At 47.9% G+C, this 26,981-nt stretch overlaps 1 protein-coding gene and 1 long non-coding RNA gene across 8 annotated transcripts in view; both read left to right on the forward strand.

The window, feature by feature from the left end:
* Window positions 1-694: 694 nt before the first annotated feature.
* LOC138918290 (uncharacterized) lies at window positions 695-17,833 on the forward strand. Of its 4 annotated transcripts, XR_011427440.1 has the most exons (6): window positions 884-1,245; window positions 1,989-2,088; window positions 4,089-4,560; window positions 7,119-7,252; window positions 10,397-10,497; window positions 12,503-17,833. It is a non-coding gene; the product is annotated as an uncharacterized lncRNA (long non-coding RNA). The 4 variants fall into 4 exon arrangements; XR_011427437.1 differs by lacking the exon at window positions 12,503-17,833 and having other exon boundaries at window positions 769-1,245; window positions 1,912-2,088; window positions 10,397-11,784; XR_011427438.1 differs by lacking the exon at window positions 884-1,245 and having other exon boundaries at window positions 1,774-2,088.
* Window positions 17,834-20,218: 2,385 nt separating this feature from the next.
* Window positions 20,219-26,981, forward strand: part of ARHGEF26 (Rho guanine nucleotide exchange factor 26) — a 112,783-nt gene continuing 106,020 nt past the window's right edge. For 3 of the 4 annotated variants that reach the window (XR_011427435.1, XR_011427436.1, XM_023621142.2), the window contains exons 1-3: window positions 20,622-21,634; window positions 22,910-22,949; window positions 26,584-26,729. Coding sequence is in view for 2 of the 4 variants with exons in the window: in XM_023621142.2 (XP_023476910.2) it covers window positions 20,774-21,634; window positions 22,910-22,949; window positions 26,584-26,729 (1,047 nt within the window). In the remaining 2 variants the exon portion in view is untranslated. Of the gene's footprint in view, window positions 21,635-22,909; window positions 22,950-26,583; window positions 26,730-26,981 lie in introns of all 4 variants that reach the window. The other variant, XM_023621141.2, reaches the window with a different exon arrangement.

Consider the following 26,981-nt stretch of genomic DNA (forward strand, 5'->3'; position numbering starts at 1 on the left):
AGACAAAGAGCATCTCTGCCCGTGGTTACTAACTTTTGACTAGGAGCCTGGTGCTGCCAGCAGCCACCTCCCGGCTGCAGAGGGGTGGCGTCAGCTCCAGAAGAGAAAGTGGCCAGAGAAGCAGAGACCAGGAGACAAACGGCATCGCTCTGCATCCCGCAGTGCCTCAAGTCAGTGCCACCAGTGGACTTCTGGGTTTAAAAAAATTTTTTTGGCTAAGGCAAGTTTAATTTTTTTTTTTTTTGAATCTTGAAAGACACAGCTATAAAATGAGTGGTATTAAGAACATAGATGGTGAGTTTAAAGGCAGGAGGCCTGCAGTACTGAAATGTTATCATATGGTAACAGGGCAGGAATTAGGTGGCGTTACAAAAGTACATAAATAACAGTAGCTGCAAGACAACGATCAGTGCAAAATACCACAGGACGGTTGTTTGTTTCTAAAGGTAACAGAAGAAATTTAAATGAAGAGGGCAGAGTGAGGAGACCCCTCAAGGTCTCCGTTCTTCCTCTAGACAGCTACGCATGCTCCACAAAATCCTCTCACTCTCTGGGGCTTCATTTCCTCGTCTAAAGTCTGTAAACCTCACGCAGTAAAGTCCCTGTGGTCTGATCTGCGTGTGTAGGAAATGTTTGCTGATTGGCTGGGGCGTGGGTTACTGCCTGTTGACGTGTGCAAGGGGGATAGTGTGCCAGAAGTGTGTGTGGGGGTCAGTCCCACGCAGACCACACGGTTCTTACACCTCGGGGGAGGGGCAGGAGAGAAGCGGAGGATGCAATCCCAAAGATCAGGCAATGCCTTAAAAAAGCGTCTCTGTGTGTCCCAAATAACCACTGTCTGGACAAGGGAGCTCTTCAGCTTGACACACAATTAATCCAGGCTGTGAGTGCCTGGACCTCGATCTGCCTCCGCCCGCTCTGAGTGTCTGGGCTCCTCTGAAACAACTCTCAGTGCAGAGGTCACAAACTGGTCGGCCGCAGACGGGTTTGGTTAGGACCACACATTGTCGGTCCACAAAATACTTAAAAAATTTCAGATTAGTTGCCAACATTTAAAAGGTTGGGAGATTTTGCATAAAAGATCTGGATTTCTGCCTTCCTTGGAATCGGAAGCTCTCTGGCAGCGCTGAGCCCGCATCCCCACGTGGCAACGATAGACTAGAGCCGCGCAGCAGCTGCCCCTTCAGACGAGGCGTGCGTCCCCCGGGTTGTGTTCCACGGGCCTCTCCGGACTGTTCTGCACAGGTGGGTTACCTTTTGGCCTCTGCAGACTTGTTAGTCTGAGATCTTTGTCTTAAGGCCTGGTTGTGGACTTGCCCTCCCACGTTGCTTGTGCATTCAGTATGGTAACAATACAGCTCACCCGATACTGACCTGGACTCCACATGGCAAAAATGCTGTAAATTGTGGCTGAGAAGTAACTCCTCAGTCGAGAGCCGCTTCCCAGAAGGTCCAGCTGCAGAGTCAACTGAATACCTAATCCAGAGCATAAAACTGCAGAATATGGAAAATTCCCCTTTCTTCTTTACTATGGACTAAAGGATTTAATAAGACAAATATTTTTTTAATTGGCAAATTCTAATCCTGGACTCTGTAAGTGTTAGTAGAAAAGATCAACAGTCAAATAAAGGGCTCAAAGGTCGAAAGGAAAGGAATTTTTCTAGGAATCATAATAAATATTCCCTAGGAAGCAGACTTATTCCAAGAAACCAAAATTTTTTTAAAAACCCTAATTCATAGTCTCTGTAAGATCAAAAGAACATTGTCGCTATTAAATGAGTACAGTCTGAGGTCAGGAAAAGTTTTAACAGATGGAAAACCAACTACCAAATTCTCTTTATCTGTTTTTAAAGTCAGGTTTATTGACGTATAATTTACACAGAGCACAATTCACCCTTTTTCTGTGTGCAGTCTCTGTGAGTTTTGACAAATGAATACAGTCATGTAACCCACCACAATCAAGATTTCAAACACTTCTGTCACCCCAGAGAGCTCCCACCAGCTCCTGTGTAGTCAGCCCCCTGCCCCACACGAAGATCTCGGAGACTGCTGATCTTTTACCTATCACTGAAGATTTGCCTTTCTACGGTATGTATCCTTTTGCATTTGGCTTCTTTCACTTAATATAATGATTTTGAGGTTCACCCACGGTGTTGCATGGATAAGTAATTTGCACTACAATTCGTTTATTCATTCACTGGTTGATGGAAATTTGGGTTCTTTGCAGTTTGGGGCTATTATGAATAAAGCTACTATAAACATTCACATACAGGTCTTGGCAGGAAAGTATGTTTCTATTCCTCTTGGTTAAATATTTAGGAATATTGCCAGGTCATATGCTAAGTGTGTTTTTAACTTTATAAGAAACTGCCAAACTGATTTCCATCAGTAATTTATGAAGGTTTCAGTTGCTCTAAACCTTGTCAGCACTTGGTATTGTCAGTCTTTTTGATTTTAGCCATTCTAGTAGGTGTGTCGTGGTATCTCATTGTGGTTTTAATTTGCACTCCCTAATGATTAATGGTGTAGAACATCTTTTTATGTGCATATTTGCCATCTGCACATCTTTTCTGGTTAGGGGTCTGTTCATATCACTTGCTCATGTTTGTACTGAGTATCTCTACATATAAGTAATTTCTGTGTTCTAGATAAAAGTCCTTTATCAGAGGGGCTGGCCCCGTGGCCAAGTGGTTAAGTTCACGTGCTCCGCTGCAGGCGGCCCAGTGTTTCGTTGGTTCAAATCCTGGGCGTGGACATGGCACTGCTCATCAGACCACGCTGAGGCAGCATCCTACATGCCACAACTAGAAGGACCCACAACGAAGAATATACAACTATGTGCTAGGGGGCTTTGGGGAGAAAAAGGAAAAAAGTAAAAGTTAAAAAAAAAAAAGGCCTTTATCAGATATGTGTTTTGCAAATATGTATGGGTACAAGCAGATGGCAGAAAAACTTGTATAGATTCAAAAACAACCATCCAATTTTAAAACACACAGTCAGCAATGAAAAATCTATTAGATATTGCAGAAAACATAATCAGTGATTTAGAAGGTTATTCAAGAAACTCTCCCAGACCTTAGAGACCTGAAGCTTTGAAAAAAAGTAGGAAACTTGGATTTATAATTGAATAAGTAGAAGAAAATATCCCTGAACTCAGAAAACACGTCACTCTTGAAACTTAAAAGACACACCGAAGATTTGGAAAATTAAATTACTTTCAAAGATAAAGGAAAAAATTTCCGAGAGCACTCAGGTGGAAAACAACAGGTTACTTCACTAAAAGAAAAGACAATAGATTGGCCTCAGGTGTGTTTTGCACAACTCAAAATGCTAAAAAGACAAAAGAAAAGAAAAAGAAAAAAGAAGCATAGTTTACAGTCATGTTTTCCAAACACCGACTGGTTAGTCAGTCATGAAGTTAGTTTAGTAGATTGTAACCAGCATAATTTTTAAGGTAAATAGAACAGAATAGAATAGCAATATAAAAGAATCTAGCATTGTTCAAGGTAAGTAAATTTGGTGTGTGTATGTGCCACTGGGTGATGCATTTCTTACTTTGAATTACATTAGAAAATTCTTGTGCAAGAGAAGTACAGAATCAGTAAACCATATACAGTTTCTGAAAAAATACTCAGATGAATACTGTAATCAGCCAAGTGAAAAAGAAAAAAATGAGGGGCTGGCCCAGTGGCGAAGTGGTTAAATCCACATGCTCTGCTTCAGTGGCCCAGGGTTCGCAGGTTCCAATCCCGGGCACGGAGCTACACATGGCTCATCAAGCCACGCTGTGGCAGCATCCCACATAAAATAGAGGAAAGATGGGCTCAGATGTTAGCTCAGCCACAATCTTCCTCACACACACACAAAATATGTACATGAGGCTGAGATACTACTGAAGAGCACACAGTAAGCATTTGCATCAGGCAAGGTTAAGTTAGGAAGAACAAAAATTGTCAGGTTAATTTAACTCAGGCAGATTTAAACAGAAAATGAATCTATTGGAAGTATATTGGGTACTGTATTAGTTTTCTATTGCTGTATAACGAATTTAAACTTGGTGATTTAAAGCAGCTTTAATTCTCTCTCAGTTTCTGAAGGGCACAGCCCAGCTGGTTCTCGCGACCTCTCACCCGGCTGCCATCAAGGCGTCAGCCTGGCCTGTGGTCGTCCTAAGGCTCGACTGCGTGTGGATCCACTTCCGAGCCCCCTCGAGAGACTGAGGCAGGACTCAGATCACTGTGGGCCGTTGGAGTGAGCGCCTCGGTTCCCCGCGTGCTGTCGACCGGAGGCCACCCAGAGCTCCTTGCCACATGTGCTCGGAGGACTGGAACTGCTGTGGCAGAGCTGAGCACCGCACGCAGCCCCCGTGCAGCCAGCTGGGCAGCTCTGGACTCGGACGCCCTCCACGCCAGGACTCAGGAGCCATGTCTAAACAGTCATCAACGGTACACAAACATCGCAAAATTATGCAAGCAGTTCTTCAAAGAGAGCACATGAACGTGAAAATAATATGACGATAATCGCAAATAGCAATAACCTGATCTGAAGTAAAATGACAAGGTAAGAAAATAAGTCTAATAATGGATGTGGATTATTTGAAGCACACAGCTGACTAGTAAGCGTAGCCCTGTAGTTAAATGCACTGTCTTTATTACTGGCCCAGCCCGGTTCCAATCCCCGCTCTGCTCATAACAAGACTGTGAATTTAGACAATGCAGCCTCTCAGTGCCAAGATTTTCTTCATCTTCACAGTGACAGTGAATACCAGTGCTTGAGTCAGTCCCAGATTTGTAAAGAACAAAGGCATGAACCCCTGGGTGGCCTTCACAGCACCGACGGATACATTGTAAGTGCTCTTTAAAGGTTATGCATTCAAACATTCAAGGACGTTTAACAAGAGCAACAAAAACCTGTAAATCAATATTTCAAGGGAGACACAGTGGAGAATATTGGAGAATATTGGGTGTCAGTTTACATGATAAATGTAGCCCAAGTCTCACATTTCTAGGAAGGATCCTCTGACTCAGAACAACCCAAACAAACCTGAAACTATTAGAAGAAAGAACTTGTTTATTCTACAAGGGGGAGAATTAATAAGTAATTAGATATACGTACTTTTAAAATTTTTGCTATGGGAAATAAGCATAAACAACAACAAAAAGGAGAGTGATGTTATTGAGTCTCGTGTATCATCACCCAACTTCAGTACTTAACATTTTTTGGCAATCTTGTGTCATCCCTTCCATATACTTTCTTCTGGCTAATATATATATATATATATTATTCATTTATTTATTTATTATTTATTTATTTTTGAGGAAGATTAGTCCTGAGCTAACATCTGCTGCCGATCCTCCTCTTTTTGCTGAGGAAGAGTGGCCCTGAGCTAACATCCGTGCCCATCTTCCTCCACTTTATATGTGGGACGCCTGCCACAGCATGGCTTGACAAGGGTGCCACGTCCACACCTGGGATCTGAACCGGCGAACCCCAGGCTGCCGAATGGAACGTGGGCACTTAACCACTGCGCCACCAGCTGCCCCCCGGCTAATATATTTTAAAGTGTATTTCAAATAATATAAATGACATGATGATGCTAATAGCATTCAAAAATAATTTAAACTGTTTAATTAAAAAAAATTAAGGCCATTATTTAATATGTGTTTATTAAATATCTACTATGTGCCAGGCATCTAGGCAAATATACTATGGTAAAAATTCCAAACTCCATTAATGAATGTTTACGTACCAAATAATATAAAAATATGCAAAATAAAATTTGTGAGAAGTTGTAACAAATTGAAAAAAATCACAGCCTTAATCTCTCTCAACTTTCTACAGACCAAGCTAACAAATAAAATATACATTATATAATTTAAAAGCTTAATTAGTGTACGTATTGAGCTGTTTACCACATAGACATTATACATTCTTTTCAAAAATCCATGAAGCATTTACAAAATCTTGTAAAGAAAACCAAATAGTACAACTAGTAAAGGCAGATTCTTTGACTGCAATATAATAGAAATAAATATTTGTACAGGACGAAAACATAAATAAACAAGAGAGAAAAGTCCATCTATTAACTAAAAATAGAACGTAAGTAACTATCAAGTCACAGAAAGTGAAACACCTCCCACTGATCACCGAGTAATCTGAAAACAGCAGTAACACGTGAACCTGAGAACACAAAGTCCAAATGTGTGAGAAGTGCATCCAGCTGTACTTGGAACAAAATGTACCTCTTTAAATGCTTTCCTTATTCGACAAGAATCCAAGAACACCTGTTGCGGTTACCTGTTGATCGCCTCTTCTCTCCAAATCCACCCTTTTCGGCTGCTCTGGGAGAATGGACCTGGGCCCTTTAGACCTTGTCTGTTTACTGGCCGGCCCTGAGCTGCATGCAGGCTGCAGAGAGAGGCGCAGGGAGGGGGTAGCTTGCTGCTCAGGGGGTCGGGCTGGCAGGCTCTGCAGCGTCAGTGGACGGCTGGTTCAGCACCACCAGCAGCTTGCACCTTCTCCAGGGCTCAGCTCCTGCAGTGCACAGCAGCATGCAGCGCCCCTGCCCCGTGCACCCGCCTTGTCAGTTTGCAGAGAGCTCTTCCACCTCCTGCAGTGTGCAGCAGACAGCAGCCCTCAGACGCTTGCCCTAGGGCAGTTTTGCAGTCAAATTCCTCTGGTAGGGCCGCTCCCTGTGAACAGCTTTCCCTGGCACACTACAGGGCGGATCTCCACCAGGTGTCACCGGCACAGCGGTACGGTGACTACTCGGCGGCCCGGCGGCACGGTGACTGCTCGGCGGCCCGGCGGCACGGTGACTGCTCGGCGGCCCGGCGGTACGGTGACTGCTCGGCGGTCCAGCGAGCCAGGCAGCTGGCTCTTCAACAAGATCAGGACCTCAGCATCTCAGCAAGCACCCCCCACCCCCACCCCCGAGGGTTCTTGCTTGGGTGCTCCAGCTCAACTCCGAGGGTGCTCTGCCACACCCGCGTTCTTCAGAGTTCTCTTTACTTCTGACTAGACAATCCCTGGTTACTTTAATCCTTTGTTGTGGTTAATAATCTTTTATATTAAACTTTCCCTGTTCAAATTATTATGTGGTTTCTCTCTCCTGACAGGATCCAAACTGATACAATGTGTGAACACATCATTCAATTCAAGAAATTAGAAAAAGAATGAAACAAAAAAACCAAAGAAGGAAAAAGAAGATTTTATTGAAGATAATAGCAGAAATTAATCAATTAGAAAAAAGGTCAGTAGACTTGATAAATAAATCGGGAAGCATTTGGGAAACAATGCAGATTTAAATAGATGGGATCATATGGCAGTTGAAATCGGGACTAGTGCACGAATGCAGAATATTAACAATGGGACAGGGAACACCCAACCTTAGGCACAGTGAAGAGAAGTCTAAGAATCTAGCGAAAAACAAAAGCAAAATCTGACTCAAGAAACGCCGTAAAACCCAAATGATGCATAATCCTGAAAGGAAGATAAAGGGCTACCCTCCAAAAACGCCCGGTTCAGGCAGTTTCACTGTTCACTTCTCCAGCTTTCGGAAAACAGGAAAGTCTTGTGCTATTTAAACCGTTTCAGGGGATGGAGAAAGAGGAAAAGCGTCCTCCTTGTTTGAAGACTTCCCCGGGACTCGTAGTGAGGCACAGACGGTAATTCCTGGTGAGGTGGGAAGACGACAGAGTTCACCTAAGTAAAGCAACCGGTTCCGTGAGTTACACACGGTAACAGGAAGGAGGGAAAGAAGCGACGTTTGCTGAGGGCCCTGTTACTAGTGCCAAACACCTACCACAGGACATGCCCTCGGACCTAAGTGTCCCAGAAGAAAACACGGGTAATTGTCCTATAATCATAGAAAAGGATAGGCCTTTCCTAGTTGGACATAAAAGAAAATACTGAAACATTTTATTTTGATCTATATGGCAATGAGGACATAGTCAAAAAGACAACAAAGTGGAAAAATATTTGCAAAATATTTAATAGCAAAGGGCCATTTTTCTAGATATGCAAAGAGCTAGTATTCAGTAAGAAAAGGACCAACCACCCAACATAAAAATGCACAAAGAATATGAGCAATTAGTTCCTGAGATACGTACATGTTACATACACACACATACGCATGTAGAACTTTGACCAGGAAAATCTCCTCTTTTTCTTACTTAAATTCTATTTATCAAGCTCAAGAGGGCTCTCCAGTCTTCCCAGAGAACTCCTCCAGCATCCCTAACTTGACACTCAAAATTATTACCCCTCTGTTCACCTGGAAGTACTAAGAATTTCTTTGAACGAACAATATCTGTATATGAAACAGTTAATATTGCTCAAAGTGAACCCAACATCTTCTCAAAGTGAGAAGGCAACCTGCATCAAAGTCACCTGGATGCTTTATAAACTGCAATCCACGGGCCCTGCTGTAGACCACAGAATGGAATCTTCTGAGGACCAGAGGGCAGGCGGCCTGGGCGGGAGCCGCCCTTGAGTGCTCTGAGGGTGGTTCTTACTGACTTTGAGAATCCTGCCCCTGGGAACCGACAATACAGTGTCCGCCTTTGTTTTGTATAGACTTCAAAGGGTGTTTTTCACTAGCACTCTCTAATTCCACGTCACACCCAATCTGGGTGATCATCAGGGCGAGTATTATTAGATATGGGAATAAAATTTAAGGAGATTTAGGGACTTGCTCAGAGACTCACCTAGAAATGGTGGAGCTCAGGTTTGATGGTCTTTTCACAACCACAAGCTCCATCTCCACCCCACTCATATAAACCCCCCAAATTCACATTTGTTCATGTTTGTACAACCAACTCATGCTGATTTTTCAGAACAAACCGATAACCAGAGGCAGAAAGAACAGAAGTGAAGGATGAAAGTGCCTCGGGGACTCCTGGCTCTGCGAGGAGGAGCTGGTTTCACAGATGTAGAAACTGAAGGCCAGAGAGGGGCAGGACCACACAGCTGTTCCTAAAAGAAGGCAGGGCTGGCTGCACACCATCTGTAATAGGAGGCAGCGACAGGATCAGAGAAACGCTGAGAAGATGCGAGAGCCAGCTTGTAAAGGAAGGGAGCCGCTGGCTGAAGTGCTCCGCTTGAGGCGAACACAAGTCCGGGAACACTGGCGCAGACGCTGGGGCAGGCGCAGCCGTAGTAGCAGAGCGAGGACCCCAGGCCAGAGACAAGGAGCCCGTGCCTCGTGGAGTCCTTGGTCTGGGGGATCGAGGGTTTCTGCAGCCCCTTCCTACCTAGGTGATAAGAAGCCCCCGCTGCAGAAGAACCAGCTCTCTTGACCCACAGCCAGGCTGGCAAGCCCGGCGCACAGGCCCCATAGAGCTTCTGGGAGACCCAGCCCCAGACTTGCCCTCTGACCTCTAGGGCAGAAAGCCCTCTGAATGTGTCCCTGGCTTCGCAGTCCACCCTTCACCCCCAAACCCCTTTAGTGACTATGTACCTCTCCCCGTGGGTCCCCGTGACACCGGGGCCCTCAGGCGGAGCTGGCTGTCTGGATGGGAACTCTCCAGCGCTGGGATATCTCTGAATTGCTAGAAGAGTCTGACCACTGAAATGGCTGCTGATCTCCTGGGGAAACCATCACAAAACTCTGCGACAGCTGCGTGTTGGTGAGGTTTATCCGTGTCGTCGCCTGGAGATGCGTCTGCGTGTTTTCATTGCTGTGTAGAATTCCATGGTGCGAATACGCCAGGGCACGTTTTTAAATCCATTCCTCTGTGGGTGGCTCAGTGAGTAGTTTCCCGTTTCAGCATGTTACTAACATTGCTGCTGTGTGAGTGAATTTCTGTGGGGTACCTGGGGGTGGAATTGCCGTGTATTCAGCTTTAGAAGATAATGCCAAGGAGGTGTCTACCCTGGAACGAGCAATTTACTCGCTCGCAGACGACCCATGAGAGCCTGTGGCTCAGGATCCTCACCACACACGGCACCATGGGACTTCAGCAGTTTCGCCAATGTGTTGACGGTGGTTTTAATGGTTGTTTCTCTCACGACGGAAGGACAGAGCTCTTTCCTATGACTCTGGCCATTAGGAGTTACTCTCATGTGAAGTGAGTGTTCAAGTATTTTGGCAGTTTTTCTAATTGATTGGAAGGGGTTCTTTACACGTTTTACAGACTAGTCCTTTGTGTTGTGTGTGTCACATTCTGTTCCTCGTATTTTCATTCTTTATGGTATCTTTTAATTAATTATCTTTAAAAAATATATTTGTAATGAAACTTTTACTCCTCAAGAAATAGACAATTTGTTCTTTCATTTTGAGAGACTAAAATAAGTGATTGGGAGGAAAGAGATTAGAGAGGATTACACATTCCATCCCTTCTTTTTCTGTGATGTTTGAGTCTTTATAATGATCACATATTCCTTCATTCAACAGACTTTTATTCCTCACCGAAAATGTGCCCAGAACTTCTGTGGGTCCTGAGGATCCATCACTGAACAAAGGAGGCAAGTCTCCTGCCCGATGGAATTTATAAGGTGGGATCCAATATTGCTCTTATTTTAAAAAGGGATCTAAAAGGCTCTTGTTTAGCTTCTATCAGACTTTCATTTTGAGCTTTCGCATACCTATATAGAAAAACAACATGGCACAGAGCTCAGAGCAAACATTTAAGAAGATAAGCAAAACCTTTTTGCCAAGGATTGCTATGGATTTGTCACTGATTTTGGCAGCAAATTTTCTAGAAAGTATGCTGAAATGTCAGATCCTGGTCCTCTCAGCTGGATGCGGATTATACGAAACCCTATAAAGAAGTGTATTTAAAGCACCTTATTGTAATGAGCCACCTTGAACCAAAGACACAGGCAGTTTAAAGATGAGTCAGATTCTCCATACTCACTATATTTACATTTTTATTTCGAGTCAGTAACACACACACGTAGTAAAATAAATCAGTGGGTACGGGTGCGCCTCCCTGCCCTCGGGGCCCGCCCCCTCTAGTACTCTGCCCGTGTGGCCACAGTGAGAGGGTCTCGTGTGTCCTCCAGATGTGTCATCATGTGCTGCGAACACAGAGGATTACGTGTGCATTCTATGTTTTAGGTATTTTGTGCTGCTGGGTTAGGTTAACAAGCAGGGGCTGCAGACTGGGAATGAGGGGCTGTGATCGGATTGAAGACCAAGTGGCAGCCTCTCCCAAGCTCAGAACCGGGCAGGTGAAGCGGGAAGGGCTGCGGGCGGGCTCTTCAGGCTGGTGCAGGCGGCCCAGGATTGTTGGCTGCTGCATGGGGCCGTGGTGCCCTTTCGTGGGTCCCACGCTCCTCCCCTTCCACTTCAGTCCAACCTTTGCAGTGCACATTTGTGTAGAGGGCTTCACACTGCCCCCCTTAAACGTAAAATGACTGTTGATGTCAGCCCACTTCCACTTCCTCTCAGATATCTGGGCAGCGTGTGGCCCCTGCACGCTCAGACCCTTGCTTTGCCCGTCAGCTAGTTAGCTTTCCCGGGTGCAACCCTGGGGTGGTTTCTCGTCCCCTTCTGTGAGCGCCTGCCCTACCTGCAGCTGTGGTCCCCATGCTCAGGCTCCCTTGTAGGACCAATAGCAGTGCCCCGGGAAAGGTGTTTTAGATCCATATAATCAGCAGCTTTGGGGGGGGGGGGTGGGTCAAGTTAATATGTGTGATGCATATCTTATAAATATTCCTCTGGTTTGCACTACAAAAGTCTCTCCAAAATAGGGTTGCCAGATTTAACAAATAAAAATACAGGATGCCCAATTAAATGTGAATTTCAGATAAACAACAAATAAATTTTTAGTATAGTATGTCTGATGCAATCTTTAATCTGTATTTAATAGGCCAACCGTATTCCAAAACAAGCTGAACAGTTTAGTTAAACAATCCTTCTAATCTGCATGTCTTTGCCCAGAAAACAAAGTTCTAGTCCTCCTTTCAATGACGGTGGCCCATGCACAGCAAAACACCCCACCAATTCCAAAAGGGGTATTCTGAGCATCCTGGGCCAGCGCAGGAAGCATTTCAAAGTGGTTGCTAGGTGGCAGGTCTCAACTCTGGAAGGCATTTTTCAAATTCTGCTGGTACCGCGTGGTGAGAGGAGCTTGGTAATGAGCCCAGTCGGGTATGGTTTACAGAGTTTCACCCTGCTACCATTTCTTCTTCCAGTTTAAAATCTGTGGCAAAAGTGAGTTTAAGGAACACTTCTAAAAAGACTTGTCTTTTGAGCCAAATGCCAGAATGTCTAGGTAAACACAGAATTTAGTAATCACCAGCACAATCTATGTCAGCTGTTTTCCCCGCTGAATTTTTGAGATAGCGCAGACTGGATTTCTTCCAGACAAATTGGGGCAGGAGAAAACTTGAAAAGTCTCAATCAGTTTAAGTGTCCCCACATGATTCCTGATACAGTTTTACCTGGAAAATCAAGTGCACACGACAGAATTTTTTAATCTCGAGTTCTTTTGTAAACACCAACAAGAGGAACAGTGTGTCCTATTCAGATACCTTTGTTCAAATTACTTAACAGGCTTCGTGAAACAAGTGTTGAGATTCTGCATACCGTCTTGATAATCCAGAGAAAAAGCGGGATCCAGGAAAGGGCAGAAAAGAGGGAAATAGACACTGTGAAACTACCCCTAAAGGAGACTCGTGGTAGCAATGACGGTACCCTCAACCCATTTCTCCAAAAAGGAGCAGAACTCTGCTCACAGCACGGTCCCCACATTACATCATGAAGATTGTGTTAAGAGTGGATTCCAGATTCCACGTAATGGAATTAGACCATACCTGCATCTTTGTGCTGTAAAATGTTCTCTTTTACCCTCTCACTGTCCCAGGCATCGAGAAATGGGGACAAAGCAAAGAATTATGGAAATTTAGAGCTGGAAGGAAACTTTTGTTCTTATTGGTGCTCAGATCTTACAAAGAAATAATTTAAATGTTTATCAACAGGAAATTTGCTAATAATTTACATAATATTGGGTGGAACCATATGAAATTGTTGGTATTTGGCTGCTTCTGACTTAAAAAAATGTCAATTCTATTCATCCTACCTAATGCTTTGCAGACATTGAAAAGCAGACCGTGCATGGGGCCAGCCTTGTGGCGTAGTGGTTAGGTTCTCTTGCTCCACTTCAGTGGCCCAGGATTTGTGGGTTTGGATCCTGGACATGGACCTACACATCACTTATCAGCCGTGCTACGGTGGCATCCCACATACAAAATAGAGCAAGATTGGTACAGATGTTAGCTCAGGGACAATCTTCCTCGTTAGAAAAACAAAAAGTACATGGTGGTTCTCTGAGCGTTGAAATGGACAGATATCCAAGTGTGAGGACAGAATGCCATTACAGGATATAGTGTGCCCTCACGTGTCTGTGTATATGGGGATACACACCCACGCTTGTTCATGTCCCACCACAAATCTGAAAATCTACGGAATACAACAGACTGTTAACAGTGGAGGAAACTAGAGACAAGAGCAGGAGGTATTTTGTACTTCTGTACAATCCCAATTTTTACCAGCCAAAAAAAAGCCAAACCATCGAGGAAACTGCTGGACTGTTTGAAGAGATCAAGGGCGCGTCCAAGCCGTGCAGGCACCGCAGACGAGAAGCCACCGAGGAAAGCAGGGGCTCAACGGCTGTCCCATCCCCACAGTTCAAGAACAGCAGCGAGAGTGGGGCCTGGGCCTGGCCAGCTCGGCTGTTGCACTCCGCCCTGACCTCGAGGTTTACCTGGATCTTAATCACTCTGGTTAATCGGAGAACTTCCCCTCAAAACCTGGTGCCCCGCGGGCCCATGAGTCAGATGGGAATATTCTCAGAAGCTTCGGATTAGCAGACTGATGCTGCCCGCAAGGAGGGAGCCCCGTCCTCCGAGTCTTCCTACCGTCGCCTTGGGTCCCTCAGGAAGAGGCCTCTGAGCCGTTTTCAGCAAGTTCGAACCTTCTCTCATTAAAAGGTCTTTTTTCTTTACCCTAGAGTTGGAAATAGCAGAATTTTATCCTAATTATTTGCTGTTCCAGATAAAGGGGAAGTTAATTAGAAACCAGTTTTTGTACAATTTTCTGTCCAGGTCTCCCGGCTCCCCACTTCCGTGTTGCACCCCCCCCCCCCCCACCATTACACCAGCACCATCCAGACTGTTCCAGTCTGTCCCAGTGCTTCCCAACCTGTGCTGAGGGGGACCAACAGCTTCATTTTGCAGCTGAGGAAACTGTTCTCAGAGACTAAGCGACTTGTCCTCCTTCCCACCGTAAGGAGGTGGCAGCCACCAACCGAACCCCAGCTCCTGACCGCCCGCCAAGTGTCCCTGGTCTTGAAGTAAAGCTGCTAATTTCTCCCTTTCCCGCCAGCGGCTGCCCTGTTTTTCTCCTCCCTTTTACTATCAAGACGCCCACACTTGCAGCTAAGTGCTGTGCTCGGTTTCCACACTGACGGCGTGCCCCGGAAGCCTGCACGTTGGATCCAGGCCCACGCAGACTGACGTGCTCGTTGAAGAGCACTAAGTGAGTGACATTGTTAGAGTTCAAGCCATCAAAGACGGTCTTTCCTGACTGTTGGCCGGACCACGGATGGCAAAGATCACATCGACTTTTTTTGCCATGAGATCTACAGCTGGCCCAGGGCCTGGCACCAACCAGGAGCCAAACAAATTTCAGTGGACGAACGGGGCAGCTGACCTCACTTTCTTCTCAGAAACGCTTCCTTTCTAAGGCTTTTGTGGTTCTCTTCCTAGCTGGTTGACTTGTTCTGCCTCCTCTCTGGATGGTAACTCTGGGCTTTTTCATCAACTGATCAGTCTATTCATTGCTGAAGCATGACAGGAGATAGAGAGAGAAGCAGTCTGACCCTGGGGTGCCTGCATTTTATTTGCACAAAATATAAGTGAATAATGGAGTCACAGACCACATGGCAATAGTGTATAGTTATGAGCCAGACTGAAGCCGTATTGCACGGATTATTAACCTCTCTGCTGTAGTTTCCTCTTCTGGGGAATGGAGATGCTAGTAGTTCCCCCCTCATAGGTTGTTGTGAAAATACGCTTGAAGCACTTCAAGGAGGGTCTGGAATATGGAAAGTGCTCAAAAAATGTTTTTAAAACCACAGGATAATCTATAAATCATTATTATAATTGCTGCAGAAAGTCTCCTTTTAAGAAGTGTTTTTTTTTTCCCAGAGAAAACTAATCGATTCTCAAAACCCCTTTTTCAAGTATTCTTTCCAGATAGCTCTTTGTCATTTTGACTTACCGCTTCATTGTACCAGGAATCATGGGGATGCTAAGCCTGTCCAGGATGTCTAAGATCTGAGAAAGGGAGAATTGAGGAAGCTAGCTAACAGTCAGCACCAACTGGCCGTCAGGCATGTGAGTGGCTGGCTGTGTCCTGCGGTCCAGCCTGCCCCACGGCTGGCTGCAGCAATGGGGGGCAGCCCAGGGAGACCCTCAGAAGAACCACAGGATGGTGAGAAACAACAGATGAAAACGTTGCTATTTACGCCCCTAAGTGTTGGGGGGGTTGTTTCACAGCAGAGCATGGCTGGAACACCACTTCATTCTGCTGTCCAGAGGCGGCCATGCTGACATTTTGAATATTCCAAATCTAGGTATTGGGTTTATACCTATAGCTATTTGCATTTTTATTTTTTTTTAAGATTTTATTTTTTTCCTTTTTCTCCCCAAAGCCCCCCGGTACATAGTTGTATATTCTTCATTGTGGGTTCTTCTAGTTGTGGTATGTGGGATGCTGCCTCAGCGTGGTTTGATGAGCAGCACCATGTCCGCGCCCAGGATTCAAACCAACGAAACACTGGGCCGCCAAAGCGGAGCACGCGAACTTAACCACTGGGCCACCGGGCCAGCCCCTAGCTGTTTGCATTTTTAAAACTCAATAATGTCTGCATAATGTCTTTAAAAGTAGCTATTTCCCCCCACTTAACATATTTTGAATTTTTGTCTGAATAGTTACACATCCACACTATTGTTTTTGGTCGCACTGCACATCATGATTCAGTAACGAGTCCTGTACCGATCGACATTTAGTCTGCTTCTGATTTTTTTTGCCACGGTAAGAAATGCTTTGAAGAACATCCCTGAACATACTTTTGCCCACATAGCAAGGATTATTTCCTGCATGTGGAGTTCCTAGGTCAAAGATTGGCCTGTCTTCAAGGTTTGATTAAGTATCATGTAATGGCTCTCCAGAAGGTTCTACCAATTTACATACTTCCTGTGAATGAGTCAGAACTCCCTTTTGCTGGCACTTTTACCGATAGTGGGGTGCTTCATGTGTTTTTTTAAATCTTTGTTGATATAATGGATCAAAAACCATGATCTCGTTACTGTTTTAATTTTGTTTTTACTATTGAGGCTGAGTATATTTTTATGTATAGTGGGTACTTGTGTCTTCTCTAAACTGTGTATTCTCACTCTTTGCTCATTTTCCATAGTTATCTTTTTCATATTGAGTTGTTAATGATATAGATATTAACGCTTTGCCTGTTATGTGCATATTTAAATGTTTTTCTCTAATTTTCCTCTAAGAGAAGATTTCCCTCAGATTTTATGGGTTTAGTTGGATTTTTTTAACACATAAACAAACCTATTTGGTTTTATTTAGTTTTATTTCTGAGACTCGTGTTGTCAGATTTGTTTTAAAGGATGGAAAAACTTAAATACTTTCAGACAGTGTCGGATGCCACCCAGGTAAAACCCAGACCCTCAGTTTATGCCACAAGGCACAGTCTATTCTCACCATATTTAGCCAGATTAACCTCCCACCAGTTCTCAATGCACACTCTCTGTTCTTGTGAGTTTAGTTTCTGGCACGGAGCTCGTCGGCTCTGGACTCTGACAGACTCGAGTCAGGATTCTGACTCAACAGCTGAACAACCGTCTATAAAGAGCTTTTTGAGTGGAGACAGGAGTGATGTGAGATTAAATTATGTGTAATGAATAACAGTGCTTGACATAGCGTTGGCACTTCGCAGGCATCGGTTCTCCAGCCGTGCCCCTTGGTTTAGGCAGTGAGGCTGCTCTCGGAGACTCTGTTCTCCTCGTCTCCACCTCATGATATTTCACCTGCTCTCTGGCCCACTCCTAGCCAGGGTTCTTCACAAAGCCTCTCACAGAACAAGGAGCTTAGCATGCATCTTACTCAGCCTAGCTGCCTTATATAATTATCTTAATATTTCAGATGTAGTAAATCAGCCAGGTCATAAGCCTCAGGAAGGCCTGGTCCAGTGCTTTGCACTTAAAAGCATCTAATGAGTATTTGTGGAATATATAAATAAACGAATAAAGAGTGTGTGAGATGTACCTGCAAGGTAATAATACTAGCTAACAAGTTGCACTTAAGAATTAGCCTAATTATTATGTCACATACACAATTGGCGATCAAGGCAAACTTGTCTAGTAAATGTGGCAATAATTGGTATGCCTGCCTCTGGTATCCTGCCTTATACCATTGAATATTTCAATAGTTCAATATATCATTGGGGGAAATGAGTGAAGGTGGTTAAAAGGTGTAAACTTCCAGTTACTGGATAAATAAGTCATGAGGATGTAATGTACAGTATGGTGACTATGGTTAACAATACTGCATTGTATACTTGAAATTACTGAGAGAGCAGATCATAAAAGTTCTCATCACAAGGAAAAAAATTGTAACTATGTGAGGTGATGGGTGTTAACTAAACTTATTCTGCTGATCATTTCACAGTATACACGAATATCAAACCATTATGATATACACCTTAAACTAATACAATGTTATATGTCAATTATATCTCATAAAACTGGAAAAAATTAAAATTTTTAAAAATTAAAAAAATATAATAAATATACCATTGCACTATACCAGTGAAATATCTCATTCCTACCTGTTTGATGAACTGTACTTCTCCAGTCCTCAGAAGCACTTGGGGTCCTTCCCTGAAACCAGGATGTGTGCTGTCAAAGAAACAGCCATCAGCCAGGTGGCATCATGACATCCCTGGCATTGCCTCTGTACTTAACGTGATCATTACTCTGCCATTGTCATGACTTCGCTGGCTTCTAAGCAATTTAGTGCTACCTGTGTCAAAGCCATATACCAAGAAATGCGACTGAAGGCAGGAGAAATTGCCCGATGTGTCAGATGAGGTGAAAGGGAGGCCAGAGCAAGGAGCGGCTGATATAACCCGTTCATGGATTCCGTGAGCTGCACGCACGAGCTATCACAGGACGAGTGAAGCTCCCGAAGTGCAGTTTGTCACACACTTCCTCCTGGCCATCAACAGAGAAGCTGCATAGCTTGAGACATATGATTCAGTTGAACAGGAAAACCATGCTTTCAGTCAAGTAGGATAGCGCCAGCATCAAACTTGCAGTGTGTCAGTGGCTAGGGAGCAAATCTCTGAGACAAGACTAGAACATCCCGTTAAGAAATGCTGCGCTATCAATGATCTTCTGTGGGAAAACACACATATTGATGCTCTGCGTGAAAAGGGGTTCACAAGAATTAGAATAAGTGTACAGAATTTTTAGAAATACTCTGATCAATTTATTTGCCTACATTTTCCTTTTCTATATATGCACATTATTGAAAAATCTTTGTCTAAAGGCACTGTTTCCATAAGTGTAAAACAAAAATCTTCTGTGACAACACATTGTGTCAGTTTAATTGGCAGCTCTTCTCCTTCCTTGGTGTTGCCAGTAATCAAAGATGTCTTAGATTTGAGGCTATAGGAGAAAATGAATGGAGGCTATGAGAGGCAGTAGGTCTGTGAATTTCGGAGCTTCCCTGGGTCAAGGACCAGAGGTGGGTGTTTTGTTGTTGCTGTTTTGGTGGGTATCATCTTGTTGCCTGGGAACGAGGTAGGAAGATCCTGCAATTTCTTCACAATCATCAGTTATACTTGTTTGCCGATCTGACATAATTTGAAGAGAAGCCAGCTTCTCACAGCGCCATTTACAACTTCCTGCATTCTGAATTAGTTAACATTTCATTTGTCATTCGTTAAGCATTTTTAAAATAAATTATATTTTTCCAGTATAAAAGTAATAGGTGTTATATGGAAAATGTCCTATATTAAAAAGTGGGTATGTGTGAGTATGTAATCAGCTATAATTCTTCCAACGAAAATATTTGGTAAATTTCTTTTTTAAAAAAGTTTTCTTATAAATTTTTTGATGCCGTTTCTTCTAGTTTACAAAAATATCTCAGATCAAAGTAATATATACTCAATGTACAGCATTTGGTAAGTGCAGAAAAGTATAAAGCAGCATGAAAAACGTCATGCTTCACCTCACCACCCAGAGATCGCCTCTTTATATTTTGGCGGTTGCATTCGATGTATCTGCGACCACGAGGAGCAGCCGAACTGGCACACGTGGATGCTCACAGCATCCCCGCTGAATGCACGAAAGCTGGAAGAACCTGCAGATGCGCCCAAACGTCCTCTGATAGAAGTTGCTGTACGGGTCTTGCGGCAGAGGATCATCTGTCTTCTCGAGCTGCCTTGTTCTTCTCACACGGCAGGAGCCAGACCAGGACTTTCTACTACTTGGCAGAGGAGCTCTCTGGGAGGTGGTCACTGTGCTCGCTCGCTCCTCTCATTCATTCACTCACAGACATTTATCAGCTGCCCACTGCGTGCTGGAATGCGGAGGGGCAGTCAACACGCAGCCCTGCCCTCTGGGGCTTGCAGGCTGAAGACGACGACGCAGAGAATAAACAGGAGCAAGATGCCCGCGCCCACGCAGACTGCCGCGAGTGTGGACCGGGAAGACAGGTGGCTGGGAAGACAGACAAGCGGGTCATAGTTCAGGACGGTGGGTGGCAGGTCCGACATCGAGGGGGAGCCAGGGCTGGTTCCGAGGGTCAGGCTGTGGCCGGGTGGCCCAGGGACAGCGAGGGAGGTGGTGGAGCCCGGCGGCAGGGGTGGCCCATCGTGAGGGCTTCGTAAGTGGGAAGGGGGTCCTGAATGGTGGTCTGCATGTGCTCGGAAACCAACACATCGCTGTTGTCATTGAGGTGGCGATGATTTCTAATAGGTGACATCCAGGACTCAAAGCACATAAATCAAGACCACCGAATGGAAGCCCCCTCCCTCCGTGCCTCCCCAGCTGCCTTGCGGGCCCTCCGGAAATAGTCCAGGCACAAACAAGCAAATCTAGAGTATAAAATATTTTACACGGGGAGTGGGGAGGGTGGGGGGACGAGGCCACCAGACTTGAGTTTTAAGACCACCCCAGGCCAAGGTTGGCGCGGGGCCAAGACGGAGGCGGGGCCAATTGGGGCGTGGCCAAGCTTGTGGGCGGAGTCACTGCTCAGGGCGTGGAGGACTGGGGCGTGGCCAAGAATGGGGACGGCCCGAGCCTGGGGGCGGGGCCACGCTTTGGGGCGGGGCCGGGCCTGGGCGGGGCGGTGCCTCCGCGGACGGCGCTCGGCGGTTCCCGCCGCTCCCGCCGGCGCCACTCGCGGGGCCGGGCCACCCACAGGCGGCGGGCGCTCGGCGGCGGCGGGGCGGAGCCCGAAGGTGGATGCCCCCGCAGCGCGCTGCGTGAGCGGGACCGACGGCGGGCCGGCCGGCTGGGGCGCGGCGCGCTCCGCGGGGAGGGTCCGGGCAGCCGAGGCGGCCGGCGGGTGGCGGCGGCCCCTCCGCGCGAGCTCCCTCGGTCCGGGTCCCGCTGGGGACTGTGGGCGCGCGTGGGGACGCGCGGCGGGGCCGGCGGCCGGCCGAGAGCGCACGGCGAGCGCGCTGCGCGGAGGCTCCCGCCCGTCCCCGTGGACGCCCCGGCCGGCGGCTCCGCGATGGACGGCGAGGGCCGGGGGCCCCGGTCCGGCGGCAGCCTGACCCCGCTGTGCGCGCGGCGGCCGACCCCCCGGCCCCGCTCCTACCAGAGCCCCAGCGGGCTGCTGGTCACCGACTTCCCGGCCGAGGACCGGGGGCCGCCGCCCGCGCCGGCCGGTAGGACGGTGGCCCCCGGCGGCAGGGCTGTCTCCCCCCGGCTCCGGCGGTCCAAGTCCCCCCGGGGCCCCAAGGCGGCGTCGGGCGGCCCCCCGGAGTCCCCAGCGAGGGGCTCGGCGGTCTCGACTGCGCTGCAGCCCGTGCGCCCCGTGCGGACCCCGGCCCCGCCGGCCGCCCGCCCCCTGTCCGCGCCCGCGGCGAACGGGCTGCCCCCCCGGGCCCCGGGCCCGCGTGCGCTCGCCGGGCCGACGGCCGAGGACCCCGCGCCCCCGGGGAGGCCGCCCCCGCGGGAGGACGCGCGCCCGGACGGCCTCGCCGTGGTGCTGAGCACCAACAGCCCCGCCGCCCTCAAGGTGGGGAAGCGGCAGATCATCCCCCGGGGCCTGGCCTCGGAGACCAGGAGCAGCAGGCCCGGCGGCCAGGGCGCGGGGCCGCACCAGAGGCTGGTCAAGGCGCGCAGCATGGTGGAGGGGCTCGGGGCCGGCCTGGGCCCCGCGGAGCCCGCGCCCCCGCCCGACAGCGCGGCCGACAGCCCGGGCTCCCTGCGCAGGGGCCTGCGCTCCACGTCCTACCGCAGGGCCGTGGTCAGTGGCCTGGATGTGGACAGTCCGGCCACCTCGAAGAAGAAGAACAGAATGTCCCAGCCTGTCCTGAAAGCCGTGATGGAAGACAAGGAGAAGTTCTCCAGCCTGGGAAGGACAAAGGTCGGGTCCGCTCGCGGCGCCGGGAGCGGGAGGAAGGTGTCGGGGTGGGGGCGCCCCGTTCCCCTTGGGGTCTGCGGTCTGTGGCCAGAGCTGTGCGCGCCTCCCTCGGCCGGTCTGCTGCCGGCCCGCGCTGCCAGGTTAGTGCAGCTTGTGGGGGAGGTGACCCTCCTACCCCTGTGTCTTGACTTTCCAAGTTCAGGCAAATTGTGAGGGGCGAATGGGAAATAAAACCCCGCACGTTAAGTATTGGCTGAGGGAGTTTGATGCCTCTTAGCACAGGAGCTGAAAAGGAGGGGGAGAGCTGGCTGTCCCGTGCTGGTCTGCAGGGGTCGCTCAGTGGGTGCTGATCCATCAGGGTGGGCACCGGAGAACACCGATTTCCTTGGAGCCTATTGACTATTTTAATTATTTACATTAACCCTTTAATTATTGAATTGTGTTCTGAGTGGTGATCACAGACTAATGCCATGCAGGTGATTTGTGAATTTTAAAGTCAGTTGCCAGAATCACACAAGACCCAAATACCTGCTCCTTTTTCTTTGTTGCTCCTGCCACCACGGCCTCTGGTTGTATTTCCCACCTGGTGCCCATTCATCCTTGAGGGCGTTTAGCAAGCTGGTGGCTCACAGCTTCAGGTTGGAGGGAACCGTGTGGTACTGCTCCCTGGGAGAGGCCTGGGAGCTGCACTTGTTAAAATATGGTCAGTGTGACAGGAAGACACAAGGAAGACTGGAGAGGGGTGTTTTGGAGAGCGTGTGCTATCTTCTCCAGAAATGAGACAGACCTCAGCGGTAGGGCAGACATTCATTGTGGCAGCCACATCCCTTCTTGATTAATCCGAGAACGGGAACCAGTCTGTATAAATGCCACATATGTAATTCACCGCAAGCCTGTTTTATTTTAGATCCTATGGCCTTAAAGAAAACAAACTACAGAACATTTTATGTGTTTTTTTCCTCCTAACTCTGCGAGTATAGCAGAGTTCAGTTCAACAGCGATGGTGAATCATGAGTAGTGACGTGAGCTGAGCTGCTGTCATTCGAGCATTCTCAAGCTGTTTTGATGGGAGCCGGGGACAGTGTGCATTTATTTCCCCTGTTAGTGAGTTGTAGTAGTCGCGTGGGTCAGCTCCTCCCGGGGTCACGTGCTGCATGCTTTGGAACGCTAATGAATGTAGCAAAAAGGACTTCTACTTAAAACAGCTGTATTTTCTGTTTGACTCATTCATACCTAGTTTGCTGTGCTTTTTCTTTTTTTGCTTTTCTTGTTTCTTAGAAAAAAACGCTGAAAGGACAAGGAACATTTGATGGGGAAGGTAAGCATTTGATTTTCCAGACTTTTATTGCTGTTTCAATGTGGAATATCAATTAGAAGTTGAGCTCCAACTGCAGTAGCAAAAACACTCAAGATGAGAAAAATGTCCAACTTCTTCTCAAATTGTACAGTGCGAAGCTGAACTTTCATCTCCTGATACCAACAGTGAGTGGAACTGAGGGCGTCCTTGTAAGCTGGTGGCCTTGTCGGTCAGTGTCCTGGGGTGTTAACTCTCTGCTCTGGCTCCGTCCCCACCTGCCTCGAAAATGCAGAAAGAGGAGGCACAGGCTCCCGCCCTTGAGTCAGAAACTCAGAGAGTTTGGTATTTAGATCTCAAGTCGTATTTCCTTCGGTCCTAGTTCCTTTGACTTAAGATTCTTTTCCCGTATTCCTGTATGTTAGTTTTGTTTCTGACCTCCTGCTTCCTTGTCAGATTTCAATTTGGGGAAAATCTAACTCTCATGGCTGACAGAAACAAATTCCTGAGAATTTATAGCCATATGGTATTCTTGTTAAGAATCTCAAAAACAAAAGCGGCTTCCACCAGGTGTTCAAACGGTAATCAGATTAGTGGACTGCGTGTAAATAGATGGGTCAGGTGTCAACTGGGAGAACACTAAGAGAGAGGCCCTCCTGCAGCCCTGGTGGGACTGGAGGAACAGGGTGGAGGCGAGGGTAGTTACTTTCTGTTGTGCCTTGAAATGCTAAGGTTTGCCAGCCTTTAAAGGATCGTGAAGAAGGGCATACCTCTCTGTAACTAAGTCTGATGTTAAACTACACAGAGTTATAAAATATGGAACCTTGGGGGATTACAGAACATTTCCCTGTGTAATTCTTTTTTTTTTTTTAAAGATTTTATTTTTTTCCTTTTTCTCCCCAAAGCCCCCCAGTACATAGTTGTATATTCTTCGTTGTGGGTCCTTCTAGTTGTGGCATATGGGACGCTGCCTCAGTGTGGTTTGATGAGCAGTGCCATGTCCGCGCCCAGGATTCGAACCAACGAAACACTGGGCCGCCTGCAGCGGAGCGCGCGAACTTAACCACTCGGCCACAGGGCCAGCCCCTCCCTGTGTAATTCTTGTAACATCAGTTCCCAGTGGGGCGTCTAAACACGACCAGTTTATAAAAATTCATTCTTTGCACCAATTCTAGGAGACAGATCTATATGGAGCAGAAACCCAGACACAGATTTTGGCTGGTTGGGATAGTTCATCTCCTGGGAGCTCTGAGAGGTCTAGTCACCTGCCTGCTGTCACACAGCCAGTGCTGGGCGGAGATCTGGCTCTCTGCCTGGTTTGCGTCCTCTTGTGTCACGTTATGATGTGATGTGAGCAGTGCATCCACTAATCTGTACGCAGAGGTTTTCATCCTCCAAAATTGCTATGGATTCTGGGGCCTTGGCCTCAGTGGAAAATGCTGAGTGTTTTCAAAGTCCAAGGACAGACTTCATCGTAACTAGTTTTATGTTGATGCCTCTTACAAGGGGCTGTTTCTGTCTCTCTCTCGTCTCTTCTCAGACATGATGACCTAGAAATCCTTTTCATGTACATGTGCACGCGGCATGCAGTGTTCTGACAGTTAGTGACTGACGGCAGTGTGACCCAGGCAGAGGCTGATGGCCTGTGGTGCTGGAGGCAGGGACCTGGGCCCCTGGCCCCGCCTCTGCTCCTCTGTCGAGTGGCCCTGAGCATCTCCCCTTCCCGGGTTCATCGTAGTGAAGTGAGGCTAACACGCTTGCCCACGCTGTTGTAGAAGTCGTGTTGATGACGTGTGTGTGCACTTTGTGCTGACCAGCATGTGCTCTCAAGGGTGTTGCGAGGTGGGGGCCTGTCTTCACCCCCACAGTCTGCTCGACACTGTGGACGCTCAGAGCACAGGGAGCTCCCCACAGACTCCTGGAGTCGTGGTGGTGGGTGGGGAACCTCGACAGCCAATGCGGGAGGAGGTGGGGTCAGCCTGCTGCGGTGGCCGGCAAGTGTTTCAAGCCAGATCCGTGGCTGTCCCCACTGGAGCCAGCTCTGCATGGTCCCCTCTCCTACTTTCACTTGTGGCACCTGGGGGCCGAGTGCCCAGCCTTACCTCCTCCCCCTCTGTGACCCCGTATCCAGTCCATCCGCGGTCCTGTCGCAGTCACACAGCCCAGCTCTCCGTGACCGCTCGTGGACACCCTGTGGCATCCTGTGAGTTCCTGAGTCTCAGGCGATGTTTGCTCCTCCAGGCTGGTCAGATCTTCCCTTGGGTGGCTCTCGTTGGGGTCAGGATGAAACGCAGTCTTTATGGTGTGGAGGAGGCTTGGTCCTTTTGTCCTTGGGGGGGCTGTCCGGCTCACCTCCCTGAACCCACTGTGTACTCTCCGCCCACGGGCACCCGGGCTCTAGCAGCCGACCCTCTTGTTCTCCTGGGGGACTGCTTCCTCCTCCTCAGGGCTTTTCCCTGTGGCTCTGTAGCCTCACAGCTTTCAGATCTCTGGTCTTCCTCGTTAACACCTCTCTGACCCCTAGACCAGATCACACCCTGTGGACAGTCTGTCCTCAGAGCACCTCTCTCTGAGTCACTCTGTAGGTAGGTACTCGTGCAAGATCGTTGTGTCCTCAACTCTGCAATGACTTGCCATCCCACTTGGAGTAAAAACCAAAGTCCCTTCAGTGGCACTGAGGCCAGGCCTGCCTGGTCTGCTCTCTGCTCACTCCCAGCCCCATCTCCTGTGCGGTCCCCCTCCCTCACCCTGTTCTAGCCACACAGGCCCCCTCGCCTCTCCTTGTACATAGAGACATCCCAAGCAGACTCCTGCCCCAGGGCCTTTGTACTTGCTGTTCCCCTGGTGGGATGCCCTCTCCCCAGCTGTGCAGCTGCCTTGCTCTCTCACCTCTTTTAGGTCTTTGTTTAAATGTCACCTCAGTGAGGCCTTCCTGAACCATCCTATTTAGGATCTACATGCACTGGTAGCTCTCGCCCTGTTTCTCTCCATGACACTTGCCAGCACCTGACACGCTGTAGAAGTTACTCGTTTATCTGCCGTCCTTCTGTCCTCACTGTGGTGTCAGCTGCGTGAAGACTCAGATTTTTCTTTTTTGTCCACTGTTGTACCCCAGGCCTAGCAGTTGGTGGCATCTGGTAGACATTTTCTAAATATCCGTTGAATGAATAAGGGAATGAGTGACTTTGGCTGTTTTTCTCACTGGACTTTTAGCTCGTGAGGGCGCAAGAAGTGTCTTTTGTTCCCCGTTGTGCTCCCAGCCCTTGGCACGTTGTAGATGTACAGTAGGCGTGTGTTAAAAGATGGATGAGTGTGTTAAATAGATGGGCCTTCAAGGGGCGGTGCGGACTGAATTCAGTTTAACCTGAAACACAGTGATTTTGTGGGCATGACCGTCCGCCACGGGTGGGGACAGACCCGGAAACTGCTTCGGTTGGCACTTCACGTCCAGCCCCTCCCCTCCCCGGCAGAGGAATTTGGGACAGAGCTGTGTGAGTGAGGAAGTGACTTTTTGGTAATTCCTCTTCAGTGACAAAACCCATTTGTCTCTGTTGTTTATTGAACTGGAGGCCAAACGTGGTGCAAGTACAGAGGTTTGTGTGGAAAAGCAGCATCGCGACGGGGGCGGTTACTGACTGTGGGTTTGTTCTCCCTGCAGAAAACGCGGTCCTGTATCAGAACTACAAAGAAAAGGCGCTTGACATTGACTCTGATGAAGAGTCAGAGCCCAGAGGGCAGAAGTCGGATGAGAGTATCGTGGTTCACCCCAAGCCACTGAGGGCCACGTGGAGCCAGCTCTCCGCGGTGAGTGCTTGCCGCCTTCTCTGCCCGGGGGGCTGAAAACCACACTGTGGAGATGACGCCCGGACGTGGCTTTAGTTTTCCTACCAATGATCCCGGAACCCTGAGGAGAAAGACTGTTCTTTTTAGACAGTGAAATCGTTCTTGGGACTCTGTGGGCACTGGCGAGAGGGCGGGCTTCGATGCTTCTCCTCAGGAAAACTAGGTTCTGATGGAGCGAGGTGCCTTGAACCTGAGGGACCGTGGACTCTGGAA

Source organism: Equus caballus, chromosome 16 (genome assembly GCF_041296265.1).
Source record: "Equus caballus isolate H_3958 breed thoroughbred chromosome 16, TB-T2T, whole genome shotgun sequence".
Lineage (NCBI taxonomy): Eukaryota > Metazoa > Chordata > Mammalia > Perissodactyla > Equidae > Equus > Equus caballus.